General features: G+C 40.3%; 4 protein-coding genes across 4 annotated transcripts; 1 reads left to right on the top strand and 3 right to left on the bottom strand.

Annotated features, from left to right (window-relative positions):
• Nucleotides 1–88: 88 nt before the first annotated feature.
• On the bottom strand, nucleotides 89–1,579 carry LOC116925841 (charged multivesicular body protein 1b-2). The gene is made up of 4 exons (XM_032932604.2): nucleotides 1,402–1,579; nucleotides 830–1,074; nucleotides 544–764; nucleotides 89–469 (listed from the first exon to the last, which is right to left on the bottom strand). The coding sequence occupies exons 1-4, from the start codon at nucleotides 1,406–1,408 to the stop codon at nucleotides 334–336; spliced, it is 609 nt and encodes a 202-aa protein (XP_032788495.1). The 5' UTR covers nucleotides 1,409–1,579; the 3' UTR covers nucleotides 89–333.
• A 147-nt stretch (nucleotides 1,580–1,726) lies between these two features.
• Nucleotides 1,727–2,896, top strand: LOC116925816 (ribonuclease P protein subunit p29). The gene is made up of 5 exons (XM_032932595.2): nucleotides 1,727–1,887; nucleotides 1,965–2,158; nucleotides 2,227–2,423; nucleotides 2,491–2,666; nucleotides 2,723–2,896. Exons 1-5 carry the CDS (start codon nucleotides 1,875–1,877, stop codon nucleotides 2,857–2,859), a joined length of 717 nt encoding a protein of 238 aa, XP_032788486.1. The 5' UTR covers nucleotides 1,727–1,874; the 3' UTR covers nucleotides 2,860–2,896.
• Nucleotides 2,723–4,162, bottom strand: LOC116925833 (PRELI domain-containing protein 2). Its single transcript, XM_032932601.2, has 4 exons — nucleotides 3,924–4,162; nucleotides 3,791–3,861; nucleotides 3,570–3,730; nucleotides 2,723–3,500 (listed from the first exon to the last, which is right to left on the bottom strand). Exons 1-4 carry the CDS (start codon nucleotides 4,051–4,053, stop codon nucleotides 3,329–3,331), a joined length of 534 nt encoding a protein of 177 aa, XP_032788492.2. The 5' UTR covers nucleotides 4,054–4,162; the 3' UTR covers nucleotides 2,723–3,328.
• Nucleotides 4,163–4,681: 519 nt separating this feature from the next.
• On the bottom strand, nucleotides 4,682–9,618 carry LOC116936506 (DENN domain-containing protein 2B). The gene is made up of 10 exons (XM_032943647.2): nucleotides 9,610–9,618; nucleotides 8,305–9,468; nucleotides 6,916–7,010; nucleotides 6,644–6,851; nucleotides 6,338–6,562; nucleotides 5,957–6,246; nucleotides 5,712–5,889; nucleotides 5,397–5,642; nucleotides 5,096–5,324; nucleotides 4,682–5,016 (listed from the first exon to the last, which is right to left on the bottom strand). The coding sequence occupies exons 1-10, from the start codon at nucleotides 9,616–9,618 to the stop codon at nucleotides 4,982–4,984; spliced, it is 2,679 nt and encodes an 892-aa protein (XP_032799538.2). The 3' UTR covers nucleotides 4,682–4,981.
• Nucleotides 9,619–10,628: the final 1,010 nt, after the last annotated feature.

Raw genomic sequence — 10,628 nt, 5'->3', positions numbered from 1 at the left:
ATGTTCCGTTGAATAAATGAATAGACAAGCAGTGCTGGTTGCAGAAAAAAGTTAGGACTTTTTCTTTCTCCGGATGCAAACAACTTTGTATGGCGACTGATGTATGTATTCGAATGATGCACCTATTCATGAATAAACTGGCGCTTGAGAGAGTTTTAAAGACACCCACGAGTTCAAATCTTTTTGAAGGGGCAACATGTAAAAATATAAACAGGTGTGTCGTGGGCGAATGCGGAATTAGGCTATTCCCATAAAGTCTTTGTCATCGAAAGAAAGTTCGATGAATTTCAGAAAGCAAGGAGCCAACATTCAGAGATGGAGTGTAAAAGAGGTTTACATTTGACGAAGGCGAGCTAGACGTTGCGTCAATTCATCTTGTTCGGTGGAGGCTTGCGTGGAGGCCCCAACGGCAACACTGGGATTCAGTGTGCTCGTATTACCCTGCGGTAGTTCCATGTTGAGTTCAATGCTGTTTGAGCAGTCAAATGGAACCAGTTTTCATTATTTCACGTAAAGAGGAAAATATGTCAAATTAATTATTACCCAGCCTCATCTGCAACTTGCTGCATGAGGAAGTCGACGTCGTTTTGTGGAACACTGGTAGTTGTGGTTTGAGACATGGCAGTATCCATGCATGAACTTTGAACATCGAGATCTTCAAATTGCTTTTCAAATTTATCCATTAAGGCCGAAATCTTTTCCAAGTTCATGGATCGCATTGCACTATCCATCGCTTTAACCACACCAGCCATTGATTGTGTGACCTTTAACACCAGACATTTAGTGACGATGTGATGTTGAACATGGCTACACAGTTACTGCAAGGTACCTTTTTAGTGGTAACAGCTGTTTGCACTCTACTGCTTACTGCGTCAATTCGCGCCGCCATGCGAAGAAAATTAAGCGATTGATTCTTTTGGCGAATGGCATTCTCGCCGTGAATCCGCGCAACTTCCATGTTTCCTTTTTGAATGGCTTTCTTCAGTTTTGCCCTTTCTGCTTTCTCTTCTTTGTCACATTTCTTTGAATTCCTCTCAAATTCTTTGACGGTAAACTTCAAGCTGAATAGGTGATCTAAACAAAATTTTGCTTAAGGAAAAACTAAATAATTCAAGGATTATGACTAATGGCACTGCTAGAAATTATAAATTAAGTTCGAAACATAATTGTTAGTTATCACATTAAGAAATCAAATCAAATGTTTTGTAATTATTTAATAAGAAACTGGTAATTTAATTCAGGTTATAATCTGTGTTATAATGGCTATAAAGTACTAAAGAAGAGAGAAACTATGCTGGTAAACTGGTTATTCAAAATAAAAACATAACTTGAAAGCATTGGCTTAAATTTCTAAGGTGCCTATGTATATTTCAGTAAGTTAGCTTAATTTGAAAAGGATACTCTCCATTTCGAAAAGTAACGAAATGTTTCGAACTCAATCTTCAAAGCTCGTCAATATACTGGAAACACTTTATAACAAATCACTGCCCAGGTCCAGGTTATACAGCAAAACAATTATGACATCGAATTGTTATGACTCAGGTTTGTGATGAAATTGTTCAGCTGATGGAAGTGAATAGGATTATCGGGTACAGCAATGCCATACTTTATAAGAAAATAGAAAAACGTTTGATATTGACAGTGATTAATTTGGGTTTTAATTTGAAATTTTCACGAATGCGCTTATTCGCTTGTATTTTTAAATTCTTCAGTTCTCTTCTTCTCTGGTTAGATTTAGATGTCTTGTTGGCAAGAGGCAACGGTGCATCAGCACAGTAAACAAGTTGTTGGGAAGGAAACGTGGGTAAAGTTTTGTTAATGTAAATAACATAAACTGTCTTTCACAATCCAGATTCTAGAGTCAGTCAATAATCATGGAAAAAGAGGGTAGGTGCAATCACTACCAATTGATAATTATATTCTACAACATATCTGGATAATCACACATTTTTTTTTCTAACTAGAAAATAGCGAAGAGTCTGAGATGATGATTTACAAACCCCTACCTGTAGAAGTTCGTGTTACTCTAGAACAGCATTCCCTGCTATTGGGTCCAACCCAATCAAGCATAAAGAAAGGAGAAGATACATTTTTGATGAGCTACATTAAAAAAAGAACCCCAGTCATACCTGAGGAGTTGACAACTCAGTTTAAGAAAGTAAGCAGTACCATTAATTTCTATGTCTGCTACTAGGGTTAACATGCATATTTCTGTTGGTTGCATAGAATTTTCCCTTAAAGATTGGTAGACCTGCAAAAGAGAATAAAAAGACACGAACACGAAAGAAGGTTCTGACTTCAATTGAGAAGAGAAGACTTGGTCTTCATAAGTTGCCAAAAACAGGAATAAAATACAAAGCATGTGCTCCCTTACACCAATTATGGGTTGAATACATGGAAAATTTTTTAGAATTGGAAAACAGGTATGCTAACTTTATTGATAATGAAATTTTTTAACTTTGCATGTTAAGTTCTGACTTGAATGTACAGTGCTAAGGCAGCCAATAAAGATCTACTATATCAGCGGATTGCAAAAGCAGATTATCATGGATGTTTGCTTATGGTAACAAGATCCAAGTGCCCATCCTATATTGGTGCAAAGGGCATTATTGTATTAGAAACAAAAAACACTTTTCAAATTATCTGTGAAGATGATCAACTCAGAAGTAAGTTAGCTCACTGTATTATAATATTTCTAAATGTAATTTTCATTTAAATGCAGTTATTCCTAAGCGGGACAGTGTATTTACTTTCAATGTCAGTAAGTGGACTTTTACGTTGTTTGGTAGCCACATGAACATAAGGCCCAGTGAAAGGGCAGCAAGGAAATTTAAAAGTAAACCTACCATAGATCTTTGAACTTTGTAGGGAATAAACGTTGATATTTTGGAATTTATATCTAGCGATCTCTTTTTTCTAGGTGAAGGTATCGCAAAACAATTTTTTCACTAAAAAAAGTTCTTCGTGATATTTTGTTTCGTTTTAGGAGTGCAGTAGTAATAGCTTAAGACGGAACAGAGACAACCTTTCACGACGAACATTCGTTTTAAAAAAATTGGGCTAAACAAAGTTTCTTTGGAAACACAGCTAAGCAGCTAACCATCATAGACGATAAATTTACCACAGAACGTTTGCAAATGACAGGGCTTCGACTCGCGTCGCCAGTCATGGAAAAGTGGCAGCATCAGAAAGAAAATCAAACAAACAACGTCCCCCAGGACCTATTGTTTCATTCTAGCTAAGTTTCTAAGACTAGGAAGGTAGTTCACAATCTCATTCACTAATCACCAGTAAATGTACATCCCATGTCAGAGACGAACGGCGAGTATTATTGCGCTAAAAGTTTGAATGCTGCAAGTCTTTCCTTCATCAGCTCTTCCATTATGGTAACATTTCTCTTTGCTCCCCTTGTCAGAAACTTGGTAGCAAACACTTCAATAAGCCAGCTCATTCTTCCAAAACCAATCATTTCAATGACACCTTCTTGTGTAAACAGAGTCCTGTTAAAGGTAAAGAAACAAAAAAACCTATAATTTACAACAGTTTTGGTGACAATGCAAAATATATACCAATTTGGGTTCTCAGAAGCTGGTGAAAATGTAGAGCTTTCAGACAACACAGCATAATTCTGGTAGCCTAATGGTTTACTTTTAAGTTGTGCTATTCTCCTCTTTGTATCAATCCAACATTCTTCCTCATACAAAATGTTAGGGACATCAAGAACCTTGAGCTAAAGGCAAAAATGAATGATGAATTTTGCTGTCAAGCATTAACATAGAAAAATGTCTACCTTCCGAAAAACACTAGGGAGCACATTTAAACAGGTGACAACAACCTTTAGATAAATGAGATTCCCTGGCCCTTTTGACAGAAATACTTATTGTAGCAAGATTGAGTATTTAAAAAAAAGGAGTTTTTACCACCTTTTTTCGATTCCACAACTTCAGATCCGACGATATTTTTTTCCTTTTCTGTTGGATATTTAGTTAAATGAGTGTGCGTTACAAGTTCCCATGGAAATTCATATATGTGTTGAAATGTGAATTTTCCCATTGTGAAAAAATACGTGCGATGATGTGCGCGATTGAGATCTTCAGTCGTCCATTGACAGATTAGCCGGCTTGAGACTCTTGACTGACACCCCTGGCGCCGGGACGTAAAAAAATCGTCTGTTTATATAAATGTACACCGATGCCATTTTAATATGTTTATTTGTCGCAAATCAAACCAGACTCTGAGCAGTCAGCACAGTACTAATAGAACTAATAGAATACTAATAGAATACTAATAGTATTCTATTACTCTGCTCACAGAACCCTGGTTGGTTCATGAACCAGGGTTCTATGACTCTGATCAAACGAAGACAAAAGACGAAGTCCCGAACGTGTCACCTGTCACGATAAGGCAAAACGCCGATGCAATAAGGCAATAACTGTTATTCCATTTGAAATGTGGGAAATGGAATTATGGATTTCATTTTCATCCTACATGGCTGTACCAAAGTAGGCGGCTTTTGCATTATCAGAGTCATAGGGTTCTATGACTCTGGCATTATTAACAACAACAAAAATTAGTTTTACTGATGTCGCTCATCAAACCATGATAAAAAATCATCTTATTCTCTAGTCTATTTGCTTCGACAGTCGATAGATCGCTTGTACAAAGTGAGATGAAAACCAAAGATGTTCACTAAATGTATGTTCAGATCGTATAACTTGTACAGTGATAATATATTTAATTTTAAAAAAATTATTTCAATTTAGCATAGAAGCTTTTGTCTCGGCGCATATCATACTCGTCCAGATGGGCGAGAGTATTAAATCGGTTTATACAGAAACGAGTGAGGCGTGACTAGCAAATTAAATAAGGTCATGTTTTGTCGTGGAAGCGGAGGGTAACCCGACCCTCAGAGAGCGTGAATGATGTTACAGTGAAGGTGTGCTACTGTCGAAGATGGTAGTCAATGTCCAGCATCAAGCAGTCAAGCAAACATATTCATCTCCCTTAGTTTGTCCCCTTTTGTTAGAAAATGCGAAAAAAAAAGTATTAAATAAAATATTTGTCGTCGATCAAGGGCGCAGTTTCGTATTGTTACCAATAGTTTTGATCTTTCGACCAAGAATCTTGGAATTGGGTAAAATCAGCTGAGTGTTGGGCCGGACGATTTGCATCGAATGTTCTAAGATTTTGTGCTCATACAGGGTTTGAACGGCATCATGCCTCAGGCGAGATTCAATGAATAAATTGAACATGGCCGTCTCGGTGAACCATTCTAGAAAATCGCGGACACTCGAATTCGAATGGTTCTGAGTAAATACTGCTCGCTAATTGAGTGTGAGAAAATCAAAATGTTAAGCGTCTGGTTAACCAAAAGACAGAAAAAATCAAACAAATACCTCAAAGTATTTGTGGCCAGAATCACGGCAGTGAATGTGCTGTTCGTAATGACCGCAGAGGTCAACAAACATCCGTAAAAAACTCTCGCTGTACAGAGCATTGCGGGCAGTCTCAGCTTGTTGGGTAATGTTGACAGTGACCTCCCAGTCGGACATGAGTTTGCGTACACTTCGTCGGGGCAGGATAGTTGACTCATCGCCGACATTATGAAGGACTTTGCCGCTATCCAAATCAACCAACATACCCTTAAACAAAATGAGACATTAATTAAAAAAAAAAAAACGATGCAATATTTTCGGTATGATTATGAATACCTGATCAGGGTAGATGGACTTCCAATCTTCAACATTTTTAGACAGAAGCCCTAGAATGAAAGGTGTGGGAGCCGATGCGATTTCCGTCATAGACTGAGGGAGGACGGGAACGATCGTATGTTGCCACACGAATGGGTAGAGCATTGATTGAACAGCGTCGATACAAAGCGACAGCACACTAAAAATCAATAATTGCACGAGTCGTTTGGAGCGCTAGTTAAAGAAACAAAACAAAAATGAATTACCTGAGATTTTGACTGACGAAAATGAGCTTCCGTTCAAGTAAGACGGTGCCCAAAACGTGAAGGACAACCGTTTCATTGAGTCGTTCAAAGAGTACCCGTAAATCGATATCCTCTAAACGTCCATCGAGTAATCGTTGGACTTTGTTGACCTTATTCCCGTTGGTGGGACTTTCGGAGGGGAATTCAACGAAACGTCCCGGATTTGGAAATGGTTGTTTGTGCAAACAATCGAGTAAGGCTAAACGTTGGGATACTGAAGCCCCGTGACGCGATACCATGACGTTCAACATCTGTCGATATTCCGAAAATGGCGATTAAAATTATATTACACGGTAATAAAAATTTGGAAAAAAAAACAAAAAATCGATGATTTTTTTTTACCTTGTTGTAAAATCCAGCCGCTCGATGGCGGCTCAATAAGCAATAAGTGATGGGAATGCAGGTTTGTGCTCCTTCGGGAACCACCCGTCGGCAATAGCCGTACATTCGATCGCCTTTGGAATCGGTCAAGATGATGGTGTACGGTTCACCGGCCGTCTGTAATGGTGGCGGCCAATGCGTCGAATCCGGGAAACAAAAATGTTCCATGCCGGAAGGGACAGCTGACTGAAAGATCGATTTTTTTTTTTTTTAATAATATGATTATTCACTGGATCGGCGTGGCGATTGAAAAGCAGTAGCAGATACCGATTTAGGATAGCTGGATTTGATGTATGGAGTGTGAAGATTCTGATGACGATCGTAAAAAAGAGCCACTTCGAGGAAAGTCTCAAAAAGTCCGGCTCCAGGTTCGACATTGGCGATGGTCAACGGTCTCGATGCTTTCCTCAAGTCGGCGACATTGCTGGAAACTCGGCGGACGTAAATTTTTCTATCCTCTACCAGCTGACTTTTCCTGTGTGAGGCAACAAAGATACTGTGACGATGTCAGGCGAAATGCTTTTGAAATGTTCGTGTACCTTAAATCTTGTTCAGATTCACAGTCGCTGTCGTCGGTAACTCTCGAGTCGTTGTGCCAACTGTGAATATCGTTGACTTCCATAATGGGAGAACACTGTTTGAGAAATATTGAAAAGCCATCACGTTAGTGAGGTAATTACTCGGAATTTTGTGCATTCAACAACAACAACATGAAAATAAAGCCACTTTTAGTGTTCGGTCAAGAACGTAACGGACCACATCGACGGTTGCAGCTGTTTATTCGTTTTGGGTTAACGGTGGTTGCGGAAGCACACACGCACATGTCACACGCAAAATCCATCGTCTAGATGAACGGATTTTTTTCTTCGTTGCCCCGCTGAGACGTAGCGCTATTTCTGTCATTGCCGTAAGTCATAAATAGAAAATTTTCTTTTTCAACTCTTGGTCGTTTTTTTTCCCATCTGTTTTTGTATTTTTTTTTCCCCGATGTTTTGACACACGACTGAGACGGATCCCCCGAACGGAAGCGGATATGCTGGGTACGAAGAGATAGATATCAAACATTCAGTTTAAAATTCTTTCCTTGTGTCGAAATGCATCAGAATCGAATACAAGGAAAACAAAACTAATATAATCTGATAGGAATAAAAAGAAAAAAAAAATCTTCTCACGGTCAGTTTGGGAAATGAAAAAAATTAAATGGTAAAATAATAAAAAAAAACAAATTCACATCGGGAACTAGTTTTACGACTATGGTGGAAAGCATTATTGAAAAACCATCGGATTTTTTTTTGCCAGACCAGAGTGTTTGAAATAGCCATCCGTGAGAAACAAAAAAGAGTCAGCTGCATAAGAGAAATAACAACGACAGCGTTTTCCACCCTCTTCTATTCCTCCGGCGGTCATTCCTCCACCTATCATCAACATGCCTATTAGGCCAATGTGTTACGGCTTCTTAAGAAAAGACCACCCGCAAATGCTCTGACTTTGTTGGGAAAAAATCTTTTTCAAAACCAAAAGACGTCCAAAAGTAAATGCGTTAATTTAAATAGCCAAGGACGTGTCGGTCTTTTTACTTTCCCTGTGTTTGTGTGTGCGAAGCAATTGATGATAAGCCGGACTCATTTTCCCAATGTGATGGATGAGCTATGGAACTTTGGTTTTCCTTTTAAAAAAATATGTTTTGCAGTTGTTTCGAAATCTCGTGCTGCACAACACATTATTTTCCTTTTTGTTTTTGGCATAACCATACGAATTTGATTGTTGCATGCTCCGTCTTGATGGCCATCTATCGCCATGGGGAGGGAAAAAGCCGGAACAATAGACTTACGGCTTCATGGAAAATAGACGACTCTCTTTCGTTTCTTAGTCTATACACAATCTGAGTGAAAAGAAAACATTGAAAAAAGGTCAAGAATGCTTCTCACCATGTAATGGAGGCCTCCCTCTAGTGTGGGTTGGTCGTAGACGTGACCAAGCGAGACGGGTGGTTCTTTACGACCGTGAAATCTCAGCAACCCTGTTGTCGATGACTGCCAGGTAAACTCGGAGCTACTCGGACGGCGCCTACCTCCGTCAAAATCGCAGCTCATCCTCCTTGTTGGTTCTGGATGGCGACCGGCCACATTTTTGCCTCCATGACGCGCTCCGTTCCTGGCCTGCAGTAAAGCCGGATCGGCTATGGTCACTAAAGAAGTGGATACTCGCGGACTGGTCTGTTTCTTTAAAGGCGATTTGGTCACGGCCGGAGTCGGTGAGAAACTGTTCCACTGCACAGGGTTCAACCATCGACTCTCTTGGAAGTCGAATTCCACATCGTCTAAAGGCGATCGCCTCAGGTCTTCCACAGCTGGAAGCTCTTCCGATTCGACGGACTTTTTCCGGCCCAATAGAAACGGTTCCGTTTTAGAACGGCTCATCGTGAAAGGCGATCCGAGAGTGATGCTCGTCGGCCTCGCAGGTTTCGCCGGACTTTGAAGTTGTACGGCTTTGTTCCGACGGACCGGACGTTGTGGGCTGCTATCCGGTTCTTTGGTGACATTCTGCTGCTGGATGAATGCATCGTGAACGAATGTTCGAGGTGGTTTTTTGGGGGCTGGACCGCTAGGTAGTGGCGCTTTTAACGCCTCTTCTATCAGCGGATCGTTTTCGATATTGGTCGTCGGTTCAGGGCTGAGATTCGGTTTGGATGTCCGATCGACTCCAGGCTTCCGTCTGAGACTCGGTTTTTTATGATTCTTGATAATGATTACGTTGGGATCCTTAAGGCCGGTACGGATAAGCGAAGGTTTCTTTAAAATGTTTTCGGGAATAGCTTCCGTCGGTTTGAGTCCCGTTCGAAATGCCGGACTTCGTTTGATACTGGTGCGATTGCTGTGTTGCTGAAACCCACCACCGGTTGAACTGTGGTCACTTTCGCTAGCGTTACTCGATCCACTATGGTTTGAGTCGACTTCCGACAGAATTTCCGGTTGTTCGTTACGACTTAGGGGCGGTGTTTGTCGCTGTTGGATTTCAAATCTTTCTCGAATCGACTGCACGGTAATGCGACGAGGTTCGCACACGTTATCCATTTTTCTTTCTGTGTCCTTCTATTTCTCTCCTTCCTTTGTGTTTCAGTCCTTTTTCCGAAGGTGTCCAGTCGCCTTTTTTTTCAGTTAGTCCATGTCGGCTCCTGGCCCATTTTGACAATCCAGACAGTCCTGTCGTAAAAGAGGGGGAAAAAAAAATACTAAACTCATTAGAAAAAGAAGTGACACTGGTAGCTAGCCGATGATGGCAACTCACTTCACAAGATCATAAAAAAAAAAAGGACAAAAGAAAAAAAGAAAAGATGGGAAAGTCATTTTCCCAGACCGCAGAAGCCAATCGAGAAGCCGGGTGATTTTTGGTGGTCGACCAAGGTGCTAGCCACTCGCGAGAGGATTTCTATTAACGCCTTCTTATTTGTTTCACGAAAAATCTAACTCCGTTTGAGATTTTGAAATGTTAAATACTCTTAAACTGTTCCAAAAAGAAAAAAAATGCATAAATCCGTGCTAGGGTGTGACGCTTTCACGATTACAAAAGAAATTGAAACAAACAATTAACCGGCTTTTGTACATTGGCAAATAGATGCAAAATGAATTTCGACTTTTCCGCAGTCTCTCCTGTGGTTACGAAAATGAGCGGGCGGCGTGACCTACTTGAAAACACACTAGAATAAAAGGGTGACAAAGGGCAGGTAAATAATAAAGAAAACTCAATAAAATCTAGCAGAGGATAATGAGTCTCGTTCTTTTTGAGTGACAACAGACAAATTGCACAGCGTCTTCTTTGCTAGTTTCCGCTTTGAATGAAAGGGAGGATTAAAATGTGGAAACGTAGCAGACGACGTTGCTTTTTTTTTACGTGTTGGCTGGCCTTCAACAGTGTTCGATTCAACAATGTCCATTTTTGGGCAACGGATGAATCTCCTCCCACATTCGTTGCAGGTAGAACGAGGAAATGCAAAGAACTTACGTTATTTTTAAGGAAACTCCAAATGAATTCTGCACTTTACTGGTAAAAACACACACACACGTACACACACACACGAACAATTACACACACCCAGCTCGGACCGTAGTTCCAGTGCAACTGACTCTCCCTTCCTCTCAGTCCCAACTGTCATTTTCCCAACATTTTTTCCTTTCCCATCGAAGGCGAACGGGTAGTTTAGTTTTTCTACCGCAATGGCGCTGGCGGCTATCCTGCCAAACTAATAGCTCCC

The sequence above is a fragment of the Daphnia magna genome, linkage group LG1 (assembly GCF_020631705.1).
Source record: "Daphnia magna isolate NIES linkage group LG1, ASM2063170v1.1, whole genome shotgun sequence".
Lineage (NCBI taxonomy): Eukaryota > Metazoa > Arthropoda > Branchiopoda > Diplostraca > Daphniidae > Daphnia > Daphnia magna.
This window is presented reverse-complemented; position numbering and strand designations above follow the sequence as displayed.